A 27,337-nucleotide genomic window follows, 5' to 3' on the forward strand; every position below is an offset into this window, starting at 1 on the left:
TTGCGATCGTTCGTTGCAATATTATACAAACTGAATTATTGAGATTCGAGTCAGTCCCCACCACCAATCATTCTGTTAATCAAAATTTGTATCTCGCGGGCTTTCCTTTCAACAGAGCCTGATCATCCTGACATTGGACATGGGGCACATTTCTATTTCAGGAAATTCATTTTGTGTCTCCCCCCCCCCCCCCATTCCAGCTTTTTTTTTATATGTTGAAGCAATAAAATATTTCTTTCGATACTTGCGTTTTTACACACCCGTACTAAATTTGGTGGTACCTCATATCACAATGTAATATATACATTTAAAAAGTAGAAAATATGTAGTAGTATACGATAAATATATAAATGTGGTTAAACTTTGCAATAAACCGTAAATACCAAAATGATCTATCATATAACTTTTAATAGTAAATACAGACTAAATTTGGAGTGATTTTCTGATTTGCAAAGAGATCATACTTTTAGGGCGAATTTTTAACAACAAATAGATTTTTTCCTTGTTTTGGCATTTGCAAAACTATCAATGATATCATTGTACTCTAGATTCTGAGTGAAATCATTATTTATTTTTAATTAACATGATAAATTAAGGATATTTTGGGCCCCCCTGAAATCTAAGAGGAAGGGCCTGTGCCCCACATGCCCTTGCGGTAATCAGGCTCTGCCTTTCAACTTCCATTGTGATATCGGCCGCAAATTCGATAATTTGTAGGAGTTGAGTTTTTAAAAGTCTACTAATAATCCACTTCCAATTTTTCATTCCCATTTTTTTGGGGGGGCCTTCTAGTTCTAGAATAAAAGCAGAAACGAACTGCTTATGTTTTGGAAAGCATTTTTCAATAAACTAAACCCGTATTTCGCTAGAAATTTACTTAATAATATGAATCATGCTTTCGTTACTTATTGCTTCTAATGCCTGTTGACAACTCAATATTAGGTAGCATTTTCTGCTGACAGAGTGTTGTTGTGATTTTGGGTCTCTTTTGGCCGAAGACGCAGGATCGAGCTTGGCTCCAGTTGGTGGATTTTCAAGACGTAGAAAATTACTAGTAGCGATGTCGTACGACGATGTGGCATGTGAAAGATGTCTCAAGTATTCGTTTGGCGTTGAATATTCTAAGCCAAATTAGTCCAAAACTCCCAGTAGTCTTATATTGTAAGAGTCCAGGTGCCTCTGTAGTGGAAAACTGGACGCTGAAACTCTCGTTTTAACGGCATCCGTCGATAGTGGTGCCACATAAAAGAATGGTTGCTGCTCTGGTAGGAATGCATTAGGTCTGTGAACAGTTCGTAGCCACTACGCAGCCCCATTAGAAACAAACAGGCAGAATTTTCGGTTTACTGATTTCCTGAGTTTTCTTTTTGGTTTATTGAAGTGAGTTGCAACATCCCTTGAAAATTTCTTCCACAAACATATCTAATTCTAGCCATTCCTATTCATTTCTCTATTCTGAGAAAAGAGTTCTTTTCCTCAAACCTGCGCAGCAATGAGTCGGAAAACACATATCGGGCCATGCATGGGAAACGATGCTTTCAACAAAACGAAAATGAAACCTCAGCTCTAACAGAACGAGTCCACGATTTCTGACTTTCAAAGGTCAGGAGGCAATAAAAGTTTACCTGCTGTGTATATTCTTAAACGGAGATGTTTTTCTTCTCCGTGGTATCATAATCAACTTCCTTTGAAAAGAGTTTATAAGTATTTATGTATCCTTATGTCGTGGGAGTCTGTTTCATCTTTAATGTTCCAAGAAATAGAACTCGTGTTCTTTCACAATAAGTAAAGCTGTATCTGTAATAAAGGTCAATATTAGAGGTCACCACTCGCCACGTGGCATTTAAGTAAAAAAAAAAGTGACGACTAATAATATTATTTCACTCCCCCCCCCCCCTCCTTCGAGCTATAATTGTGTTATACATTAGCCCCTTCTATCTCCAGAAACTTCAATCCAGCAACCAGTGGCGGCTCCAGAACAAGTTTTCGGAGGGGGCAATTGGCAAAAACTTTTTCAATAACAAAATGTTGATGAAATTTTAGACAGTTATAAACAAAAGGATGAGGTAAAAATCTAGATTTCCGTAACATATCAGCATGGAAATCGGGCTTTGAAACTGCATTTCATTTGCTATACGAAACTGAAGTCCTAAAAATGCAATTGTTAGAAAAATGCTATGACCTTAGAAGGTTCGAAGATAGAGGGATAAGGTTCGAATCACATTTAGAGGGATGAGGTTCGGAACTGTCCTCCGGAAATCTTGCGCAGTTGAAGCTCCAAAAGCGCAGTTTTAGGCGATCTTTGATAGTGTGAGAGCACTCCTCCTGAAACGTTTTGAATCGCAGTTGTAGACCACATTTGGTGACGTTAGGAGAAGAGGTAGGGTTCGGTACCCCACTCACCTACGAAGTTTTTTGAAATTGAAGTCCTAAAAATATAATTGTAAGTAAGTGGCATTAGGATTAGGGGATATCAGGATTTTACACGAAAAATCTTTAAAATTAAATTCTAAAAATGTAATTTTGATGCTTTTGGTGAAGTAAAAAGAAGCTGTTTCGGGAACCTCCTCCCTCCCCTGTTTGGCAACTTTCCGATACTCTTTTATTAATTTGAAATAAGAATGCTGTGGGATACATTCCCAGAGGTTTTCTTTTCCGAAATCCTTTACTGTTTTGTTTAGTAATATTTTCAGCATCCGCCTTAATAATTTTATTTGTTTGTTCGAAATACGAGCGTTCGTGATCCAGGTTAAAAAAAAATAATTTGTCTAAGGTTTGGAATGAACTGGTGTTTTGACGTGATACTTTTGAGGTCTTTTTTCTGATTTATTTTATTTCAAATATCATTCCTCCTAAACTTCTTAATAGTTTCGTTAACCGATGACAACACGAACGCGGATACAGTTCTCTCATATTCGTTTCATTTTAGCTGTCCAAAGCGAGTTCTTAATAAATTTTTAGCATTGCTCGGACTCTAAAGAATCAGATTCGTTCCGAATAAAATAATGCGGCAGAGTGTTCAAAAATGAACTTAAATCAGGTATTGAAATTTTAATAAAATTTGTTTACGAAACGAAAAAAAGAAGAAAATGGTTTTAGTGTTGCGCCTTGCGAGCTGGCACACCGTACAGCTATAGGATGCTACTTATTTTGTGGCGCGCTTTTTCAAACGAACATTAATTTTGAAAGCAAGTAAAAAATGTTAATTTTCTGTATGAAGAGTTTTTTTCATATATAGGCTGAACACAAAAAATATTTATAATAAATTGTTAATTTTATTTAAAATAAATTGTTAATTTTATTTGAAATAAATTGTTAATTTTATTTAAAATAAATTGTTCATTTTATTTAAAATAAATTTTTAATTTTATTTAAAATAAATTGTTATTATGTAAACAATAATGTTACAGTTAGTTCATTTTTGAAAATCTATTCTCTCATTTTTCAAAATCTAACTTAGTTCTTGGAGGGGGCCACGGCCCCCATGTTCTCTCTCTCTCTCTGAAGTCGCTACTGCCAGCAACATGGTATTTTTTATCATCATTATGTTGAATACAAAATTTCGTTTATATCTGAGCAATAGTTTCGCCGCTAGGCAACTATGAAGTAAAATCGTTTAATTATGGAGACCCTGTACTTTTATATTTAGATTATTTATAAAAGTGTGACAACACTGAAATAGGATCCCTTAAAAAATATTTTTTTGAACTTTTTAATGTAGTACATTGTGAAAATAATGTAGAAAAATTACTTCTTCCCAAATTAGAAACTCGTTCTTTTTTTTCGTTTGATGCGCAATGCATCATTATTTGCTCTGTCGCGTAACTAACGATATTATTGTAAACAAGTTTCACAACAAACAAAAAGTAACAAAAAAAAAAAAACAAAGTTGTAAGATTCATGATATAACTAAGCAAATAAAATTCCAGGTAATATTACACTGAACCAAAAAAACAAAAGACACGAAAAACAAATTGATTGCGCCGTGAGTTTTCTAGAAGGAACAAATCAAAAATAGTTGTTTGTCGGTAAATGCTGCAATGAATACACCTAAGTTGTCAACCATTAAAATGTTCGAACATTTTGAATTCAGAATAAATAAATAAATAAATAGAATAGGAAAACTTCGTTTAACCGTTTTCACTCCCCTATTCCTCAATGGAGAAAACCCAACATATTCATTATTTTTTTTTTTTTCGAACAACATTTAAAATTATTTTTTACGCTTATTGTAGCACTGCTTGCTAAGTTTGAAGCGTGCGGATTTGATCAATTTTGCAGTAGGGTAAAGACCCCAGTAATTGGCACTTTAAGAGTTTGTCCTTAAACTTACCTCTGTTTTCAGTACTTAGAAAAAAAAAATACTCTCTTGCAAATATTTTTGTCTCAAAGAGTGCACATCTGTGCATCTATTTGGTTCACTAAAATCAAAAATATTTGAATCGATACTTTTATAAAAATATGTATATAAAAAATTACCAAAATCACCAGTAATTGGCACCTGATACCCCAGTGTATGACATTTGTGATCCAGTGATTGGCACATATTAATAGAACTGGAAAATCACTTTATTTTTCACTTTTAGATCACATACAAATTGTGCACGCTTCCCTTAAGCCAGAGAAGGAGCTTTTGCAATAAAAATGGCTGATTTGACACAAGCTACAATTGTTTCTCTTTCCTACGAACTGCTGTCATTTAGTAACATGAATTGAAGTTATAATCTTTAAAATTAATGTACATTCAGTTGGTATATAGCCTTCTTTTTTAAAAAAATTGGATACGAGTCTTTTTTTAGGACATTTTTGTTAGAAGTGCCAATTACTGGGGATGTTACCCTATATCTGAATGATCTTTTTTTTTTTTTTTTTGCATTTTGAAACAGTAGATTTTATTTACATTTGCAAAAATAAACCTTTAGCTGTGAATTTTTGAAATTTTAAAGCGGTTTTAACTTTTATTTGGTTACTCTATTGGATTGACCATTGAAAAACTGAAATTGGAAACGATCAGCACCCTGGAATTCCAGAGATGGCTACTGTATAAATCGCCAAGGCAGTAAAACAACTACTTCTTTTTTAGATTCCGAAGTATATGCTGAATCTCATCAATAAACCACCTTATAAAACCGACCATTAATCGCTGCCTAGGAATAACAAAGGGGAATTTATTGCCGAGATGTTCGCTAAATGAACAAAAGAATTTTCTGCAGATGTACAAACGTATCAACCTCGAATGAGAGGTATACGTTCATAGGAATATTTTCTCCTCTCGTAAGTTGGAAAAAATGCAGAATTCAAACAAAGTGATAACGGTTCCGATGAAGAAAGAAAAATATGAAAACATCTTGCGTTTGTCTGTCTCTGAATATGTTTGCCTGGTTTGTGTTTCTGTCTGTATCTGTGTATGTTACCGTTCGGCACTCTGAGTGTGTTTGTCTGTTTTGTGTATGTGTGTGTAATTGTCTGAAATTGTGGGTGTGTTTGTCTGTCTCTGTGTACGCGATTGTCCGAAACTTTTAGTGTGTTTGTCTGCTCTGCGTGTGTCTATGGTTGTCCAAAACTGTGTGTGGGTTTGTCTGAACTATCTATGTGTTTGTCTCTTTGTGTGTTTTTCTGGCTCTCTGTGTGTGTTTGTCTCCGCGCATGGGTGGATTGTGCTTGTCTGTGTATGTTTTTGTGTATGTTTTCCTCACAGGATGAATAATAAAGTGACAGAAACGCATATTATGAAAGAAAGAATGAAGTATATGTCGTGTGTGTATGTCTGTGTTTTTTTCTATGTGTGTATGTGTGCTTGTCTATGTGCTTGTGTTTATGTACATGTTTCTGTTTGTGTTAGTGTCTGTTTGACTATGTGCAATGAGTTAAACTCAAATTTATAGATATAAAGTTTATGCATAGTAAGCTGTAAGGCTATTTCAAACATTTTGAAACTGAAATATTAGAACTGAATTCATAAAACTCGTCTGTCCTTTTTTTCTTTTACATTATGAAAATAGTTTTTCAGCCGTTTCTCAAAACGATAGCAGACAACTCACTCCTGAAGTTTTTCATAGTCTATTAGCTTTGTACTTGGTAAATAGCGAGTCACGCGATCATTGTTCGCTTCGCTATTGGTAGACAGTGATCTATTACTTTATGTGCGAATGGATCACAAGCGTGGTCTTTTCTTAATGTCAAGAAATTTCGATTCCTTTGGAAGTTTCGAGACTTTTTTTTTTAGTTTGAAAAACATTATTTGGCAGACTTTTTTTGCTTGTCTGTTTGTCTCTTGAGAGTTGAAACTCCCGAGGAGAAAGAAAAACCTATTTCTAGAAAGCAACGTTTGTTTTGATTTCAATTGCAGAACTTTGTGAAGTTTCGAAGAAATGTCATAAAATGATAAAGTGCTTACTTAAAAAATATACCCGTTAATTATTATTATTATTTTTTTTTATGTTTCTGATTTTTTTTTTTTTTTGAGTAATAACTGAAATATTTAGCCCTTATCAAAGAAAATAGCTAAAAATATTTTACATGAATTTTCATTAATATTAATTTAAGAAGCATTGAAAATATTTAAAATTGCATCCATTAATTCCTCTGCACATTCTACTAAAATTCTTGGATAAATATTCTAATCTATATCTGATCTAAATATCTATAAATCTGGTCCCGGAGCTTTAGTTGTTTTAATTTTTTTCAAATGAAATAGAGCCCCCTCCCTGGAAAACACAAAATCCTCAAGCTGCATAATAGCTTGTGTCTTGCTAGTGTCAACTGTTGAGATACAGTTATCGTTAAACACACTGGAAAAGAGTTATTAAGAACATTTGCAGTATTCCTATCGTTTTGGGTTAAATTTCCATGCTCATCAACCAATGACCCAATTAGAGTATTTCGAACTTGCCCAGAATTAGCTTAAGCAAAAAATCTGTTAGGATTCCCATCAATGTTATCTGCTAACCTTTGCTCCAATTCTCTTTTCCGAATCCGTACCAAATACTTAAAATTTCGTCTTGCCTTACAATACTGGAGCCTATCTGCACTCTGACCAGTTTCTTAAACTGAGGAATAGCCGCTGCTTATAATTTATTGCTTCTTTAATCTCCCTGGAGAACCACATGGGCCAAATTTTAGTACTAATACCTTTTCTCTTAAATGGAACATAATCGCCAACCGTTTTTGCCAGTTTTTCCTTAAATTCCGTCCGCTGCTGATCTACGTCGCTATTTTCCAATCCTGACGAAAAACCCTATTTCACCCTCTGCCTAAGTGCAACAAAATCAGTGTAACGTGCAACAGAATTTAATTATCTATATATATAATTCTCTTACGTGCCGGCAAATGAAGGGGTGAATTTCTAAACCTCTGTTGGCAACACTTCGCCGATAAATCATGTAAACAAACTTCTACGTTGTTTTGAAATCTTGAATCACAGAATACTCAACGAACTTTTTTTTTTTTTTTGAGATGAGTTTGAGTCGGGCTGTGGCCCATTTCAACCTTAATCAGCAAAGAAAAGCTCAAAGAAGGCAGGAAACCGTTCTTGAATCCAATTTAAGACGAGCCATTTCCAGAGTTGTATTCTCTGATTCGCTGCCGATAATTTTTAGCGGCTGGGGAATTTTCAGTCAGCAGTTCCTTCAACAGATCAGGTGCGTCACACAATGCCGGTAACCGCACCTTTCCGTCATGGCAACATTTAGTATATTTATTTGCAGTGTTACGCTCTTTCTGCCAATAAAGAGCACCACAAAATTCGCATTCTTCACACATTGCTCCACAATCATGTTCATCGGCAATGTTGTTTTGAACGCGTAGGCGCTTTGAGCGTCGTCTATTCTCTGCTTCAGTACGACAGTTCAGTTCAAAATGAATAACCGAGAAAGAATTTACTTTATTCCTTTTATTCTCAGCTGAAAGGTTTCGCCAAATTTGTTTAGGGTTATAGTAGTTTTAGTATTGTGCAAGCAAAGTAGCCTTGGCGAGTTTTCGCGTTTTTAGTTAAACCATTTTTTGTTCGTGACGTGGCAAGGATTCAGAATAACAACAAGAAGGACAAACGTTTGAGAAAATATGTTTGGTGCTCTCTGACCTGTTTTTAGTCATGGCCAGCTCTATGTGGCATTATCAAGAACAAGATCTTTTGAAGCAGTGTCAGTTGTGGCTCCCAAACGGGACATTTTTAGAGAATGAAATATAAAACTGCATGAGAGAAGCATCTTAACATGTAAAAAATATTCTGTGCGGACGTTTGTCACCATAAGGCTTTTAAACGACAGGACCGATTTTGATCAAATTTTTTGTATGTAATTAAGTTGTGGCAAGCATGGTTTCGAAGCGCGATGTATCGAATCTGAAACGTTTTTGTTAATTAATAAATTAATTTGAACATTGATTAGTTATATCTCCCAAATGATTTATTTATTTTAACCTGCTGTTGAGCGAGAACTGAAATAAATATTTAACCCGTTGCCGAAGGGCAATAAGAAAGCCAGCTCTGCTTTTTGTGATGAAATTTCCTACTGTGATATGTCAGTTGAGAATAGACAAAACGTAGAGAGAGAGAGAGAGAGAGAGTGTGAAGTCTTCATTTCTTTAAAACAACGATTTTAGGTACCGTGAATATATTTTAAAGTTAGTACTGGAAAGTTCACGCAAAACGTGTGTTCTGTCGTCGTAGTTGAACCATGTGACCGCATCGGTGCTTTAGGTTTTCCTAACCAAATGATCAGAAAGTACCGAACCTAGCAACATTTGTTTCTCGGCTGAAATCCATCTGTGTTTGACACCAATGTCGAGAATACTTTAAGGATTATCAAATTAATCAGTGCATTATTAAAGGAAAAGATGATGGAATTTAAAGACGAAACAAATTTTATTTTCGTCCAGATAAATTACGAGAAGGTAGTTCTGTACACAAAAGATCAGTGCAGTGGAAGATCTTTATCTTTGGTGGAAAGAACAAATTAGGCAATATGTGACTACTATCAAACTATCGCCAATCAGGCAATGGCTTCGTTCAAATGTGGAAGCAATTTTCACCCGTTATACCTTGACGGGCGATTTTTTAGTTTTACAAACAACGGCAAATAAAAAAAAAAGAGCTGATACACCACGTATTTGTAGGAAACAGCATTACCGCTTGATTCGTTTAAACGGCGTGTTTGATTCTGTTATCCGGCAATTCTTGTGTTTAGCTCGATTTCGTTCTGTTTTTGAGGATTTGATTCATGAAAGCACATGTTTCAATAAACCACTGATTCGATTACCCGGCGCAGACTGTATACAGACAAATATGTATAGTAGTTAAGCAAAAACGAAGAAGAATCAGATGGTGCGGAAAAAGAGTCGAAAATAGCAAGGAAAACCCCTTTTCTCTTCAACCTTCTGAGCGGAAGCGGAGAGAGCAGGCGCTTCGATTTCACTGGAGTGCGAGTGCGCATGCGCTGGGGAACACCGGCTGACGTCAGCCTCAGCCATGTTTGCCGGTCGTCGCTTCTTGGAGTAAACGCACCGTGGAACATGAAGAGCGAGGAGGATTTTCCGTCTGTTCCCGCCATCGTGGACCAGAACGGTGACACCAAAGTGGTACCGGTACCGGATGACGACGACCCCTGGGCCCTGCCGGATATCTGCGAACAGGGGCCGAGATGGTCAGGTGAGAAACGTGCTATAAATTCTTCTCCGAATGCCAAATGGCAGTGATTTTCTCTCTCTCTAGGCGAAAAGTCGTGGGAATGCTACTCTTAAATCAAAAGAAAATGTGTTATTTTTGTGTCCCTCTTAATTTTCGGAGATAATGCCTTGAAAATTGTCAGGAATTTCATGATCATTTTTTTCTTCTTTTTATTTGAAATAAATTAGCGGAACTACGGGCGAAGAACGCCGATAAAGAGAAGGAGTGTGAAGAGCATCGATTTTCGTAGCCGGTGTCCGATTATCATATCGCCAATCGAAGTTCTGTTGTGTGAGTGTTGCGTTTTACCAGTTTCAGTGAAAAGTGAGGAACAAAAATGAAAAATACCATAAAAATAAGAAGGTAATACAGTTCCGTCTGTCAAGGGTGCCCTGAACTTAAATTTTTGGGAGGCGGGAATTCTTAATTTGCCGAATGGAACTTCAAATTTCGCCGAATGATGATAATTTTGCCGAATCGAAATCCAAACTTTGCCGAATCATCAGACAAAATTTGCCGAATGAAGAATTTTTTGGGGGGTCACAGTTACCTCCCATTGGAGTGCCCTTGTCGGTAGTATAACGAAGGTTAAGGAACCCAATGAAAATCTCACCACATACTCAATTTTGTTATAAAAATTACGATAAATGCAAAAAAAGGAGCAAAATCACTTTTTTTTAATAAATAATTTTATTCACTTGCTTTTTAACACCAATAAAAAGCTTTGTTTTTTCTGCATAGAATAGTTACACTTGTTTCGTTTTCTCATGGTTTTGACGCCATTCTTTGTCCGCATGTGACGATACGTCATTGCATCAGTAAAAGAAAATTTAAGTTCGTTATGAATAATCAGCTTATAATGAATTTTTCCCCTAAAATAAAGGGTATGGAAACTAGACCGTAAAAACAGAAAATTTGTTTTATACGACTTTGCTACAAACAGATCCCTCCTAATATGACGGTCACACGTTCATAAAATGAATACAATATAGGCGGTTTTTTTAGGTGAATAGATTGGTCAATACAGGTATTGCGTCATACAAATTTAGTCGTGATGAGAAGAGCTGCAGTTTAACATAAGAGTGAAAATATTTCTGAAAACCAATGAGTTGTCGAACTTAAAGTTTTCTCTTTATATTACTCATTTTTATATGTGCGTAGAACTATGATAATGGATCCGATATAGACCAAACATAACAAATTTATTTTGCAAAGAGAATTTAACTTGATTCTTTATTTTGTTTCCGTTTCCGCGAATTAAAATTTTTTCTTGACATGCGTTTAGAGCTCTTACGTTCCCGAGTAAAAATATTTTCCATATCCTTTAGCGAAGAGGAAGATGAAAGTCATACTTCTCTTTCTCTCTCTCCCTCTCTCTCGCAAATGTTTTCCCATTGAAGAATTAATATGCTTTCTAAATTGACCATTATTTCTCTTTACGTTTACAAAACATGATAAAGTTTAGTGACAAAAGTAAATGACTATATTATTATGTTGTTTACTATTAATACTTTGTTGTACAAACATATTTATTCATTTCATATGATAAAGTGTGGTTTGGTTACAAAAACTTGATCTCCGAAAGATTACAGAATAAACCCATTTGTTAAAATAGGGGGAAGAAAGTCGGGGTGCTTTTTTCATTTACAGTCGAGTCCCGACTTACGCGAGGGATGCGTTCCAAGGCTTCTCACGTAAGTCGAAATTTCGCGTTGTGGAAAAAATGTATGTACACAATTTTTTTTAGAAACATACCAAATTCTTTTAGACATTTGTAAACACCGCTCTCAAACTGCTTTTAATCATTCCTCAACTATACATTACAGTTTCTTATATAAAAATTTGAACTGTTATAGTATTTAAAAATAAAAAAGCTGTTTTATTAAACATAAAATACTTTAAGATGCACAAAATGAATGATCGATGGATTGGAGGGAAAGACATATAAAGTAAAACAACACGGTACGCATAGTATGTAGTAATAATGAAATACTGCACTATAATAGTACTGTACAGTAGATACAGTTATAATATTTAGCAGTAAAAAAATGAAGATGATGATTATTTATATTGCATGATTGGATTGTTACTCATGTCTAATACATTTTAAAATACCGTTGCTTCGGCATTTCTTTTATAACGTTTCCATTTACGGCAACAGTCCCTCTTCCTCATCTCTTTAATCCATTAATACAAGAGCAGCTTTCATTTTTATGGTCTATAATTTGCTTAGATTCTGCAAGCTTCAATATTGAAACTATTTTCTGAATTTTTACGGATATGGAAGATTCACTTATACTCATTGCGTTGCTACCGTCGACGTTTTGTAGTTGTTCAAGCATATCCAGATTCTTTAAACTTTTTTTTTTTGTCAGAAACTTTCCCCCCCCTTCATCTTCACTAACGTTAAATGAAACAGTGCATTAAAGAGCCATTATATTTCATCAACTTTCATGTTTAGAATTCAAGAAACAAAAAATCAATAAATGAAAGATGCTGAGCGGTTATTTGATGCACTAATAACGCGATGCGTAAATTAGTTTGATGTGGGAACTTTCGCTGTCAGTGATGCTAAAGGGATGTAATAAGATTCACGAAATCAATATTTAGTTGTCAATTACGAAGCCAATACTTCCTCCCAAAAAAATTCGTGTTGTGGACGAGAAATTCGCGTCAGCTCTAAAATTCGTTACTCGGGAAAAATTCGCGTTATAGCCATTTAGCGTAAGTTGAATCGTGTCGACTGTACTTACCTATTGTGATGACCATTGACTTTGTGCCAATATTAGAATTCGTAGTATCTTTCCCGAAGCGGAAGTGAACTTTCCCAAGGCCAGGTGTCTTGTTATCAGCTTCATATTATAATTAGCTTTTTCATGCCTCATTTAGTTACAAATACAAAAAAAAAAAAAAAAAAAAATCAAAATAAGTTGGAAAAAAATTGCTTAAATGGGTATACAACACGTAGATTTTTATTTATTTATATATATATTTTTTTTCACATTTTAAAAATTTTATCAATATATATTATTACTGAATCATATGAGGTGATATGTTAACATAAATGTCAAATATTCTTCCAATTAGTTTGGAATGCTTCTCAGGAAAGAACCGTATTTATGTTTGAAAGAATTAAACAATATCGCGATGTTCTGCAAGGAGAAGATTTATTTTGTACTAGTGATACCCGCACGGCTTCGCCCGCAATAGAAAAATCAAAAGGTCTTTTGGTTCGCCTGTATATTTACAAATAATGTATAGTGAATTTTCTCGCCAGTTGGCTTGTACCGACATTACGGTTCCACGTTATGATCATTTCGTATCTCGCCAATTGGCTTGTGCCCATGTTACGGTTCCACGTTACGATAATTTCGTAATTTATGATACTTTTTTTTCTTAAAATTGGAATAAAAAAAGAACCACATCGAATTTTCGAAAAATCGCTTCGAGGTGCACACCCCCATGCTACAGACTAACTTTGTGCCAAATTTCATGAAAATCGGCCGAACGGTTTAAGCGCTATGCGCGTCACAGACATCCTACGGACATCCTACAGACATCCTACAGACATCCTCCGGACAGAGAGACTTACTGCTTTATTATTAGTAAAGAAGATGCTGACAGCTAAAAGTTATTTCATTCGATTGTTTTAAAAATTATCGCAACAATATTGTGATATTTTTTAAAAGAATCAAACACATATCATAGCAGTGGTTTAAATTATCGTGTCTTGTGTAGACTCTGATTAAATTTATTTCTACAGATGTATAGTTTTGATATTTTGAATCTTTTTTCATGGGCTCCCATATGCAAAATTGTAAGGGGGGGGGGGGGTCAGATATTTTCCCCATGGTTTAGCAGGATATTTTCCCCATGGAAATCGATTTTAGTACAGATTCGAGTAATTAAAGTTTGACATCTTTACTAATAATAAAGCTGAAAGTCTCTCTGTCCGGAGGATGTCTGGATGTCTGTAGGATGTCTGTGACGCGCATAGCGCCTAAACCGTTCGGCCGATTTTCATGAAATTTGGCACTAAGTTAGTATGTAGCACAGGGGTGTGCACCTCGAAGCGATTTTTCGAAAATTCGATGTGGTTCTTTTTCTATTCCAATTTTAAGAAAAAAAATATCATAAGATGGACGAGTAAATTACGAAATTATCATAACGTGGAACCGTAACATGGGCACAAGCCAATTGGCGAGATACGAAATTATCATAACGTGGAACCGTAAGATGGGTACAAGCCAACTGGCGAGAAAATTCACCATACATTATTTGAAAATATACAGGCGAACCAAAAGACCTTTTGATTTTTCTATTACGGGCGGTAAGCCGTGCGGGTATCACTAGTTTTTAGTTAATTATTCATCAATGACTGGAGAAGAAATGTTTTTACATGTTTGCAAAGAAAAAGTACTAAAAAGCAGGGAAGTTCTAATTTCTAGGGGTGTGCTTGAGCCCCCACTTGCCCCCCCCCCCCTCCATATGGACGCCCTTGTCTCTTTTTGGAATTTTTTTTCATTTCTTTAAATCTAAAACAGCATCGAGTAGTTAGTAATAGTAGTCAGGGCCGACGAGAGGCCCTGTCAGCCTACTTGAAAATAGGGGGCTCGGCTCTTGAGGTGGAGAGAGTCTGCATCGGAGTAGAGTAAGATTTATGGAGGGATGGAGCTCCGCTGGGGTGCCCACCTAGTACGGTCATAGCGTAGACTGCGCCAATGAAATTTTTAGGGGTTTGTTTTAAGGGGTATTTTTTTACTTTTTGGGGGGATGTTATTGGTTTGGAGGGGGGGGGGGGGGTGTTTTCGCGATGTTTAGGGGGTGGGCACCCCAGGGTTCCGCGGGAACCAAGTTGAAAAGGGGTCTGTCCGCCTTGACTCTCGGCAGACATAGTAGATAGAAAAGAGTCGTAGTTATCCTGATATTGCTGATTTCTCTTATAAAAATATCTTTTCCTGATTTTTAGTTTTGTGTTCGTATATCCCTAATCTTCAAACCTACTTAAAAAAAAAAAAAATCTAACTCTCTATCCACCAGAAAGCAGTGGTTCTAATCTTGAGCCTAAAAAGCAATTCTATCTGAATTCGTGCCATTTTTTGAGCAATCACGATTGCTTAATGTTCTCACTTGACTGTTTTGATGTCCTTTGATTTTATTTTCCCACCGCCACCCTCCGCACCATCACCGTCGACCGGCTCCTCACGATGCTGCTCCTATAGCGAAAGCCGTCTCCAGGTTGCATCCATGTCCTACACTTACACGCGCATACATACACAACTGCAAACACACGCACGCACACACACACACGCACACACAAACACATACACCTACACACACATACACCTACACACACATACACATACACATACCCCCCACACACACACAAACACATACACATACATACACCTACACACATACACATACACAGACGCATACATACAGACACCTACACTATGCACACACAAAAACATACACACACATACACACAATTAACCACATATTCATGTCAGCACACAGACACAAACACATATGCCTACACACACATATACACACAACTGCAAACACACGCACGCACACACAAACACATACATCTACATACACATACACATACCCCCCACACACGCACACACACACACACAAACACACACATACACATACAGACACCTACACATATACACACACAAAAACATACACACACATACACACAATTACCCATATATTCATGCCAGCACACAGACACAAACACATATGCCTACACACACATACACATACCTCCCACACAAACACATACACACACATACACATACAGACACCTACACATATACACACACATACACACAATTACCCATATATTCATGCCAGCACACAGACACAAACACATATGCCTACACACACATACACATACCCCCCCACACACACATTTATACACACAACTACCCACACATTTATTCCAGCACACACACAAACACACATGCCTACACACACATACACATACCCCCTACACACAAACACGCATACCCCCCACATACACGCATAAACACACGCCTACATACACACACTCGTGATTGCGAAAAACATAATTTGAATTCCAGATGTCAAAATTCAAATTTTTTTTTTTCAACTTAGCTGTCATTTTCCATAGACATCTAGTTTCGAGCTGACTAAATGTTTTAATGCGCAGTTTTATTTGTTTTGTCAAATAGCTTGCAGCATATATATGACTTGTAATGATCCACTTATTTTCTTTTCAAGTGAAAGACTTCAAGGTTTTAGACAACAGAAAGTAAAACTATTTATATAAGTTCGAGTTGAAGCTACGTTTTCATTTCTACTTTAATTTTCAAGCCTTCCAGTAGCAGAATTTATTCAGAAACTAGTTTTGGGAACTTCAACAAAGCACTTAACTTGGGAATTATTTTCTTTTTAATATCACAATGTTTTTCCTTCTACAAAAATTAATTTATTATTATTATTATACTATTATCATTATTCTTTTGAAGAAAAGAATAGTGTTCATGAACGTTGTTTAAGCAGAAAATCTAGAATTGATGCTGTGAGAAGAAAAGGGATGTAAGCGGCGAAATTAAAATTTTGGAGATAACCAGTACACATGGTAGATGAACCTCTCCTCTGTCTTGGAGCAAGAGATGGTATTAGTAGCCCTGGTAGTTGCTGCTATACAGCATGATTTAGAAAAAAATTCAAGGAAAGCCTACCTAGGATGTTACATTTAAACGCGTTTTACTCAAAAGTTGAAAATGTCCACTTACATCCCTTTGCTTCTCACTGCCTCAATTGAACTTTAATAACTTCTACCTTTTATGAGTAAAAAATAAATATTTTGGAAAAATGCCAACTTTTTGAAAACGCGCTCAGAAGAAAATTGCGTGCCGTGTTTGAGATTCTAATTCTTTTTGCATCGTATAAATATTTCGATTATTTTTAAAGTTGGGAGTTATTTTAATGTATGATACCACCTAAATTGATTTATGCTATTTCTCATTTTAATTATTTATTAAGCTTTCACCTCAACTTCAGGTTTGTCACATTGCTGGTAGTTAATAAATTTTGTGCAAACTTATTTTTGGATAGATAAATAAAACTTATCTATAGCTTCTAAAAGTATTTATTGTAAAAGAAATACGCAGCATAAATGTTTGCCATTTGATGTAATTCTTCTAAATGCTTCACATTGTTGATGAGTGTTCTGAATTGAAGCATTGGTCATTATAAATTAAGTTCGTGTCTTAGAGTCTTTTGTTTGTCTGCTGAAATATTTCAGTTTTTTTTTTTAATTAATAAACGCGTTTTGAAAATTTGCATAACGATGTGAAGTACTTGAAGAATTTATTATAATTTTTCATAACTTGAGTATAAAAATTTTAAGGCTTGAAAATAAGAAATGTCAAAACAGATTAGAGGTTGCCCAACGAAGGTGACAGCAATCTCAGCTCAAGACAAGTGTTGAAGGCTGTGAAACTAAAAGAAGACGAAAAGCTGCTATGAATTCATCCTACTTCATCAAAAACACCGCAAAAGATTTGTTGGGTAGTCTGACCACAGAGTTAACACAACACACTCCAGTGAATGAAAATTTTTTGTTCATTTTTTAAAATGAGGTCTCAAGAGATTTTTTTCGTAGATGAATTGGCAACAGTAAGAGCTTTTTTCCATGTATTTTAAAAAGAAAAGAAAAAAAAATCTATGGGAGAAAGCTATTTTTTGAAAAAATGTAGAGCAGTGGTGCCTCCAGTACTAAAAGGAAATGCAAAACTATTTCATGGTTGTGGAATTGAAATTAACAAAAATTGCCTATTTCTCTATCAGAAGCAATAGCATTTGCAAAGCAGTTTCATGGTTGTAGAATTGAAACGTGCAAAACTTGTCCAATTCTCCATTGACAACGTGATACATATAAATCAGTCTCATGGTCATAAAATTGAAACTAGCAAAAATTATCTATTTCTCCACCAGCAGGAATAACACATGCAAAACAGCTCCATTACGGTAGAATTGAAGCTTTCAGAAATTGCCTAGTGCTTCATCAACAGCATGAAAACACACGAAACGGTCCTCTCTTTGCAGAAGAGAAATTCTACCAAAGTTAAGGGTTTAATATTTTCTCCGCTAACGGACACTCTTCGGGGAAATAATTGTGGTTCCAAGTTTCAAAGACCTCCCTACAAAAGAGTCAAGGTTTGCTTTCTTCTTCGCTAATGGATAATCGTCAAGAGAAAATAAACTTCGTCCAAGTTTTAGGGATCCCACTCTATTAAAGATTCAGCCCTTGATATCTTTTTCGCTAATGACAATCATCAGGAAAAGAGATGCTTCTTCTAAGCTCAGAGACAATTCTACGAAAGATGCAGGATGTGCTTTCTTCTCCACTACCAGACAATCGTCAGGAAAAAATTGGTTCCTCTAAGTTTTAGGAATCACTGCACCAAAGACTTGGTTTGACAACTTTTACAATAACTTGCAATCGTCAGGAAAGGAAATGGTCCTTCCAAATTCAGGGACCACTCTATGAAAGATACAATGTTTGCTTTCTTCTCCACTAACGAACAATCGTCAGGAAGAAAAACGGCTTTTCCAAGTTTCAAGAATCACTGCATCAAAGATTCAGGGTTTGACAGCTTTTCCATTAACTTGCAATCGTCAGGAGCCAAATCGTTCTTCCAAGTTTAGGGACGACTCTACGAAAGAGTCAAGGTTTGCTTTCTTCTTCGCTAATGGATAATCGTCAAGAGAAAATAAACAGTTCGTCCAAGTTTTAGGGATCCCACTCTATCAAAGATTCAGCCCTTGATATCTTCTTCGCTAATGACAATCATCAGGAAAAGAGATGGTTCTTCTAAGTTCAGAGACCATTCTATGAAAGATGCAGGATGTGCTTTCTTCTCCACTAACAGAAAATCGTCAGGAAAAAATTGGTTCCTCTAAGTTTTAGGAATCACTGCACCAAAGACTTGGTTTAACAGCTTTTACAATAACTTGCAATCGTCTCTTCAGGAAAGGAAATGGTCCTTCCACGTTCAGAGACCACTTTATGAAAGATGCAATGTTTGCTTTCTTCTCCACTAATGGACGATCGTCAGGAAGAAAAACGGCTTTTCCAAGTTTCTGGAATCACTGCATTAAAGATTCAGGGTTTGACAGCTTTTCCAATAACTTGCAACGGTCAGGAGCCAAATCATTCTCCCAAGTTCAGGAACGACTCTACGAAAGATGCAAGGTTCGCTTTCTTCTCCACTTACGGACTCAGGAGAAAAAATGGGTCTGTCAAGTTTCAGGAATCACTGCACCAAAGATTCGGTTTGACAACTTTTCCATCAACTTACAATCATCAGAAAAGAACTAGTTATTCCAAGCTGTAATCAGCGAATGGAGTAACAGTAGAACACCAGCTTTCATCAGGCTGAAAACAATAAGCAATCCTTCAATTGCTAAGGAAAGAGCAATTTAGTGATGTACTTATGTGATAATTGCTGTTTACCTTTAAAACATTTACAATGCTCACATGCTTTTGGTAATAAATAGTCTAATATCTTTTCTCTTTTTTAAGCTGACTCAAATTTTAGTTAACTTTAATCTCTATTAAACGAGCTGATATGTGCATCACATGACTTTCTTTTGCTCCAATTTAATGTCATTTCCTCATTATTGGCAATTTTAATGTGATTCAATTGTTTACTCTCTAAATATCACCAACAGTGGCCATATTGAAACCAAATTTAAAAAATAAATAAAAACATCGCAAAATTTGTTGCCAACTTGGCGACCAAAAGACTGGCGATGTATCGCCAAGTGTCCGAAAAATTTTAATACCACTTGAGTTTACATCGAAATTAATAATGATTTCCCCCCAAAAAGGGGCAAAAGACCCCCTTAGAAACATCCGAATGCAACCAAAATTGAAGGGTGCACAACTAGACCCCACTAGAAATCTACGTACCAAATTTGAACTTTCTAGGGCATATCGTTTTTGAGTTATGCTAGATACATACGCACATACATACGTACATACAGACGTCACGAGAAAATTCGTTGTAATTAAATCGGTGGTCGTCAAAATGGATATTTCGGGTATCTGTAGGTTCCTAGGCATATATCTACGTGTGATGGGGTCGAAAAAAAAACTCAACATTCATTCAGGGGTGAGAAAAATGGAAATTAAGGCCGATTTTTGAGTGAAATTTTTTTTTGCGAATACAATACTTCCTTTTTTGTAAAAGGAAGTAATAAAATGCTTCTGCCGCATTACTAGGTAAAAAAGCGTTCTTGGTGTCATTGGTTATGATTAGATCCCGTTCTGCTCATTAAATCCGAAATGGCAACCAATTCTCGGAACTTGAAGAAGTAAGACACAAATTTGAAACTGATTCGCTCTTGTAATTGGAAGATTTTGCTTAACTATGTTTGCTTTCACCAATCAGTTTCCTAATACATTCGCTGATAATTAACTCATAAAATAGTCAAGTCCATTTATGTCTTAAGAACAAGGAAGACTCAATTTTCGATGTAATTGAATGAAACAACCGCAAAGAATTATTAAGCAACAACGCCCCTTATTATTCTGATGCCATTAGATTAGACTAGAACCGGATTGTTGGAGAAGAAAAAAGACGGGGAGGAGGAATGAACGCAAATTGTTTAGACAATAAAGTGGTTGATTAACCTATTATTGATTCTAAGAGAGTCTTCGTAATGTGAATCGTTTTCGAAATTAACCTTTTTATACCTGTCTTAGGTAAAACGACGCCGTTCTTCACGTTGTGACATCCTGTAGATATCGATCGCACAATTTTCGTTAATCGTCTTTTGGACAAATATTTTTCAGTTCGTCGCCCTCTTCCGGAAGCTAGATTTTGTTTTTTATTAATTAAGCGATTGAACTTTGCTATTACCCCCGTTAACCGCATTTGCATCATTAGCGCAAATGTGGTCGGAATTTTTCGGTCATTATCAACAAAGTGAAAATAAGTTCGTTTTTTTTCTTTTGGCATTGAAGTTAGAATACATATATGCACACACCCGGAATTTTTGGTCGCTATGTAAAGTACAGAGTGGTTCAAAAATGGGCGTCCACCTTTTATTTGCAGCATTGTGTCAGTCATGGTTGAATGTTTGTTATGAACAGTTGCCCTTAAAGTCTTGAAAGTCTGTGCTAATTCTTGGGCATTGGAGTTCAATGGACTTCAATGACCAATTGTTGACAAGGAATAGTTACAATTTTGGGAAATTTTGGAGGTTAGAATGCGTGTGCGTGCATGCGGAGTTTTTGGTCGTGATCAACTAAGTACGAATAAGTGCGCTACATTTGGGCATTGAAGTCGGAACGCATATGCACAAGTCCGGAATTTTTCGGTTGGTCTCAAATAAGTACATAAAAGATCGGGCTAATTTTTTTGGGTATTGTTGTCAGAGAGCATGCGCACGTATGAATGAAGAGTGTATCTTCAAATTATTACCTTGCATTTATAAATGTTGAGCTTTGGAAAAATTTAAATCATCGATAACTAAGAAATAGGCAGAGCTACCGCAAATCACTCTGTTACGGTTAATTTTTAGTGGTGAGGATTAATTTTCCTTTTTTGTGCTTAATGCAAACGGGTTCTATTTTTTTTTTAAATTATTAACTCCTTGTAAAAGCGAAACGCTATCTCCTCTTTTTTTCTGCAACGTTCTTTTTGAGAACAATTTTGTCACTTTCGTTTTTAAGAGACAAAATTCTCTAACATCCTTTTAAAAAACCCTAACTTTTTTCTCGTTTCTTTTTAAAAAGTTAAGATTTATTACATTCTTTTTAAAATTAAAACATATCCGGTGTCAATCCTTCTTTCTTTTATTAGCTTCATTGTTTACTTAGAAAACTTTAATTTCGTTTTCAAATTCGAGTTCCGTTTACAACTGTATGGAGTTAATTGCTCTAGGTCAGAATCTGAATACTGTCGTAACGAATTTTAATAATAAAACTTAATCATCCTTTTTTTAAAAAGAAAATCTCAACTCCTTTAGTGCCCCATCCCTCTTTGAAGCTTCACTTTGTGTCAAATTATGAAATTCTATTTCTTACGCCTTTTTAAATTGAAACACTATCTATTTTAAGGTACTGTAAATTGACATCTTTATGAGAAAAACATGTTTTGATCTCATTTTATACGTTAAATTCACTAACAGCATTTCTAGAGGATTGCAAATTCGCTGTTTACCTTTAATAGCTAAGCTATTTAAGAGAACTTAAATTAGACATTTAGCCATTGTCGCTATTATGAAACAAATTTTGCAGTATCATCATCAGTTCTTTTTATTAGGGCGATTTTTGTCATCTTGATTTTTACGCTCTTACACCTTCATGCTCTTGTAATTTTGAAAATTGAACTCACTTGATGTACCACCAATGGGGTTGTTTCCTTCAGTCGAAAGTACTACTTTTAGTCACTGAAATTGATAGAATAAGCAAAAAAATATAACATGGACCTAGAAAATACTTTCCTTTTCCCCAACAGTTATTTTTTAAATTAAATTTCTAAAGTGTCCGAATTCGCAAACAAGGCGCTGCCTTTATGATGTCACAAATGATGCACTTTGGCGCATCTTTCTACCCCGCTTCCACGTTACGATAACCAAGAAGCGAATTAAACATTGCGCTCTACGCTTGCTATCAACAATATCGTTACCAATAAACGCGAGTAAAGATGCGAATTAAATATCTTGCTCCGTGAATGGCAACAGTGAATGGCAATCAATCATTTGTGATGTCATCGCCAGATACATAAAGAATGAAAGTGCACCGATTAAAGATTTTTTTTTAATATTAAACTTAAGTAAATTATTTTAAAAATGGTCAGATCCTATGTTTTTAAGCATGCTCTTTCAGAGAAAATAATTTTAAAATTTTGGAAACGATCCCATTGTGCAATCCCAATATTCTAACAGTGCCAAATGAATGATGTACATCACAGTGTCGATTATTTGGATGCCGATTAACAGGATGTCTAGTTAACCGGATCGATATAAGATCATACGTTTTTTTTTTTTTTTCGGCCTTCTCATACTCTTTTTTAATATGGAGTTTTGGAGTATTTGCTTTTTAAGGTACATTGTGCTGTATGCATTTCATGCAATAAGTTCTGCAGAAAAAAGTCCCGTTATGTTAAAAAATTAACTTCTATTTTAAACACACCATTTTTGGTATGCTCAGCTATAGTTTTTTCAACTGTCAGTTTTAAACCGAGAAGTGTGAAGGGAAATTACTTAAAAAACATTGCCATGACCAACTTTTAAAGTTGTTCGATTATCCAGATTTTTCAATACTCGGATCTGCATCGACCCCTGCTAGTTTGGAGATTCTTATGAATAAAATATTTTACTGTAAATGAGATTCAGGTCAGAAAAGGTTTAAAAAACTCAGTTTCGTTTTCGAGCCCCTTAATAATTTAAACTGTGTAGCTCTTTTTTAGAAACTGCTCTATACTTGAATTAGAGTCACTGCAAATCTTTATTAATGAAATTCCGGCTTCACCTTTTTAAAACAGATCTTACTGCGTTATTGCCTCGTTTTTGACAATGCTTAATTTCATTGCTTCATTTGAGGAAATAAAAGATGCCACCGACACAAACTTTATTAACGCTTTCAGGGGTGGTCGCAGGGGTGAAACCACTAATTTATAGAGCAATCACGATTGCTTATTGTTCTCATTTGACCGTTTTTGGTGTCCGTGCCTTTTTCAACTTGAACCAGGTAGTCTCAGCAGCACCACCGCCCACCCTCCTCTGCAAGCGCGGTTCCGAGCACTGCCTCCTGGAATCCGTTTCTCCTTGTCGATGGCGTCCATGTCCTACACACACACACACACACACACACACACACACACACACACACACACACACACACACACACACACACACACGCTCATACACAAGCCTTTACACACATACACAACTGCCTACGTACATACACACATGCCTACGTGCGTACACACAGTTCTACGCACACACACAAGCCTACACATGCACGCACGAGCGCCTTCACACACACGCAACTATACACACGTAACTGCCCAGGAGGAGGGGCAGGCTTGGGGGGACAGGAGCCGTTTCTAGAAACAATAACCCCCAATGGGCAGGGTCCTGTCGCAACTAGTGATTGCGAAAAACATAATTTGAATTCATAATTTCAGAATTCAAGTTAATTTTAAATTTAAAAAAAAAAATTTTTTTCTCTGTTTTTTATGAATTTTTTGAATCAAAATCTCTTGAGTCCTCTTCTTTTAAGTTCAATGAACAACATTAGATGGCAGAATAACAAAAAAATATTTTTTTCGTAGGCTCAAAATCTTGTTCAAATCATCAAATTTTCAATTTTTCGTTTACCCCAAAAATTGGATTTTTTTTCAGATTTTAAAATTTTTAATTAGCGCTGAAAGATTTAATCATTTTTCTTCATTTTACCTAAGGTAGTCAATCATATTGTTCGAAAAGATTCAAATTCATTTTTACATGCATAGACATGTTTTTGTCCCTCCCCAGGTGGGAGTGTGAACAAATGGGGACACCACCCCCAGCGAAAAAAAATTCTGAAAAAAAATTTTTTAAATGAAAAATCTATGTCTAGATGATCAAATAAACCCACTTGTGGTGTTTTTTCTTAAGATTTCTCAAAAATTAATGATGCGCCCCTGAAAGGGTTAATGAAACTTCGTCATTACACGGTTACAAGATTTTAATTCCGCTTTGACGTGCCTTTTATGAATGAAGTTTCATTCACCGCTTGGCGAAACCAACTGCAGTGGGACACGGCGGGGTTTCCTAATATTTTCGTTCTTACGGAACAAGCAGTTTTGAGAATGATCACGTGCTACGGCATTCAAACGTCTCCATACTAATAATTTTCTCTCTTTTTTTTAAGAAATCTTTCCTTTTTTTTAAAATAATCAATATTTAGGTGAATGATGATGAAAATTTAAAAAGTGAATCGTTTCTAATGATTCATTTCAGAGAAACAGTGACAGTTACAGAAATAAAATTGTACATAAATAAATAAATAGATTGTTTAATGTATTAATTGCTTAAAATGGAGCTTAATTAGCTAAAACTGAACTTCAACTTTAAATTAAAAAAAAATCGCAACTCTTCGACACTCATAACTAGTTTCACTCATAATTAATTTTTTAGAACAGGAATCTGAGAACTTTAAATATAAAATTCACTATTAGTTGGCAAAACATTGAATGCGATATTTTCCGTTGAGTTGTTTCTCATTTTTCAAAAAAAATTTTTATCTGAAAGAGCATTGTCGAAAACATGGGGTAAGTCACTTTCATTTCTTAATTCTGATTTTTCTCTCTTTTAAGAGAGAAAAATATTTTTTAAAATACATTCAGTCGCTGGTTTCTTTTTCGCTGCTGACGTGATAAGTAAACACTTCGTTACCAAAACAAGGTGCCAGTACATAGCTAAACTTCGCCAAATGAATATTTTATCTTCCTAACAATTCTGTTTCGGCTAATAATTGTTCACAGCGAAAAATCACAAAAAGCGATATCTTGTGAAAAAAGACAACCACTCGCTCCGTTTCAATATGGCTGTCTTCACTTTTGACGTCACATGATGAAACATTTTGTTTAGAAATCTGGCACTTTAAAAAAATAATTTGAAATTATATGTTGTGAAAATAAAAGTATTTAAAGGCTCCATGTTATATATATATAAACTAGCTGTACCCGACGCGCGTTGCTACGCCAACAAAAAAATACATCATTATACTGATTTTCATGACAATCGGTTTAACGGGGCAGAAGTTGCTACTCTGCAGTGCCACCTGGTGGCGAGTGGCTTCAATGAGCATATTATGCACCTTCTCCGTGGAAAAATACATATATATAGCAATTTTCATAATAATCGGTCCAGGTATCAAGTGAAGCCGTGACTATACTCAAATTTTGTACTCACGCAGTTTGCAAGATCAATCAATCGCTAAAAATATCAAATAGAAAAAGTTTTAAATCCCCCCGTTGCATGAAAAGCCATAAAACAATAAAGAAAGAAGTTATTTGTTCAAACTCAAGAAAAATGGCTTCTTAGCAATGAGATCTTTCACGCGAATTAATTTCTGCAGCCGATAATTTTATTCGTATTTATCCAATGGATTGTGACTTAAATTGGAATAAAAAAGGAATTATCGATCGGATTTTTTTCGAACTGGTCTATAAACATTCCCAGTACCAAAAATAACAAACTGTGAAAGTTTCAGCCAAATCTGCTGGGTAGTTTTTCAGTTCATGGATGACATACAGACAAACATTCATTTTTATATATATAGATGTGTTCTTTATATAGTTAAATGCGATAAACATACCTCCTGTCTATCAAGCGAAACAATAATCCTCGCTGTTTTGTTAATGGTGGTCATCACGGAACCATGATATTCTTATTTTAAACAGGAACTAATTTAAATACTCTTGTGCTTTTCACGATCTGGGCTCACTTAAGTGCTGAACCTCTCCCTTTTCGAAATGGAAAAGTAGCGTTTCCGTGACGATCATCATCCGAAAAGAAAAGTGGCGAGCGAAATTATTTTGATGACAGATAGTAGGCCTGTTACTGAATACTCAATCTGATGTTGCCACCAAACAATCAAAATCATCTCCGGGTTGTTGAAAATTGGAGTTGTTGGGATATCGTGTCGATCAAAAGAGATGGGTCATCAATCAAAAGATTGAGATTCTGCTGTTTTGACAATTATATTTTAAATAATGTAACTCATCATCCTACCTTTAAATTTTCTGATACTTTCTTTCTTTTTTCATAAACTATGAATATGTGTTGCCATTGGTTGACATCAGATGAAAAAGACGCGCATTATTTTTTTTCAGACAATAGACAATTCATTTAGAATTAAGAATTTTCCAACGATTAAATTTTAAAAAGAGGAAGAAAAACTATGTTCTTCATGATTGTGATATTTAAATTTTATGGTTTCTGCTTTATTTATTTATTTATTTATTTATTATTATTATTATTATTATTATTATTATTATTATTATTATTATTATTATTATTATTATTATTATTATTATTATTATTATTATTATTATTATTATTTTGAACTTCTACTTTCATCTAATTGAAAAATGTTTTTGAAGTAAATGAGGAAAATAAAGCTCTTAAAAGAATTCGTCAATTCAGCTGCGTGAGTAATTTTACCTTATGATGATTTAGTCAACAATGATATCATTATAGTTATTATTTTAAAGAACAATTGGCTCAAAAGAATTGTGTCTAAAGAGTTTCTTGCCATTTGAAAATTTTTCAAAAGTGTTTTGCATAAGAAACTAATTTCAAAAAATAAAGGATTTTCTCAAAAGTGTCATGACTCTTCAAAAATGTTATAATTTTTTAGAACATATTTTGGCTAAGAGGCCTTTTTTGAAATATTTTTATGATTTTTTCAAAAGTATCGTACGAACCAAGCTCCTTTGATGAATTTATTATTTTCTCAAACATTTCGTGCCTAAGGAACCTCCCAAAAAATGTTATAATTCTTTCTGAAATATTTAGTTAAAGAAGCCCTTTTCGAAAAATGTATGATTTTCTCAAAAGGGTCTCCACTATACTCTTTAAAAATTGTATGATTTTTTTTCAACGATGTGTTGTCTAAGAAACTTA

At 35.1% G+C, this 27,337-nt stretch overlaps 1 protein-coding gene across 1 annotated transcript in view; it reads left to right on the forward strand.

The window, feature by feature from the left end:
- Positions 1-9,510: 9,510 nt before the first annotated feature.
- Positions 9,511-27,337, forward strand: part of LOC129219816 (sodium-dependent phosphate transport protein 2B-like) — a 143,500-nt gene continuing 125,673 nt past the window's right edge. The window contains exon 1 of the mRNA XM_054854120.1: positions 9,511-9,646. Coding sequence (XP_054710095.1) covers positions 9,511-9,646 — 136 coding nt within the window. The remainder of the gene's footprint in view (positions 9,647-27,337) is intronic.

The sequence above is a fragment of the Uloborus diversus genome, chromosome 4 (genome assembly GCF_026930045.1).
Source record: "Uloborus diversus isolate 005 chromosome 4, Udiv.v.3.1, whole genome shotgun sequence".
NCBI classification, from domain to species: domain Eukaryota; kingdom Metazoa; phylum Arthropoda; class Arachnida; order Araneae; family Uloboridae; genus Uloborus; species Uloborus diversus.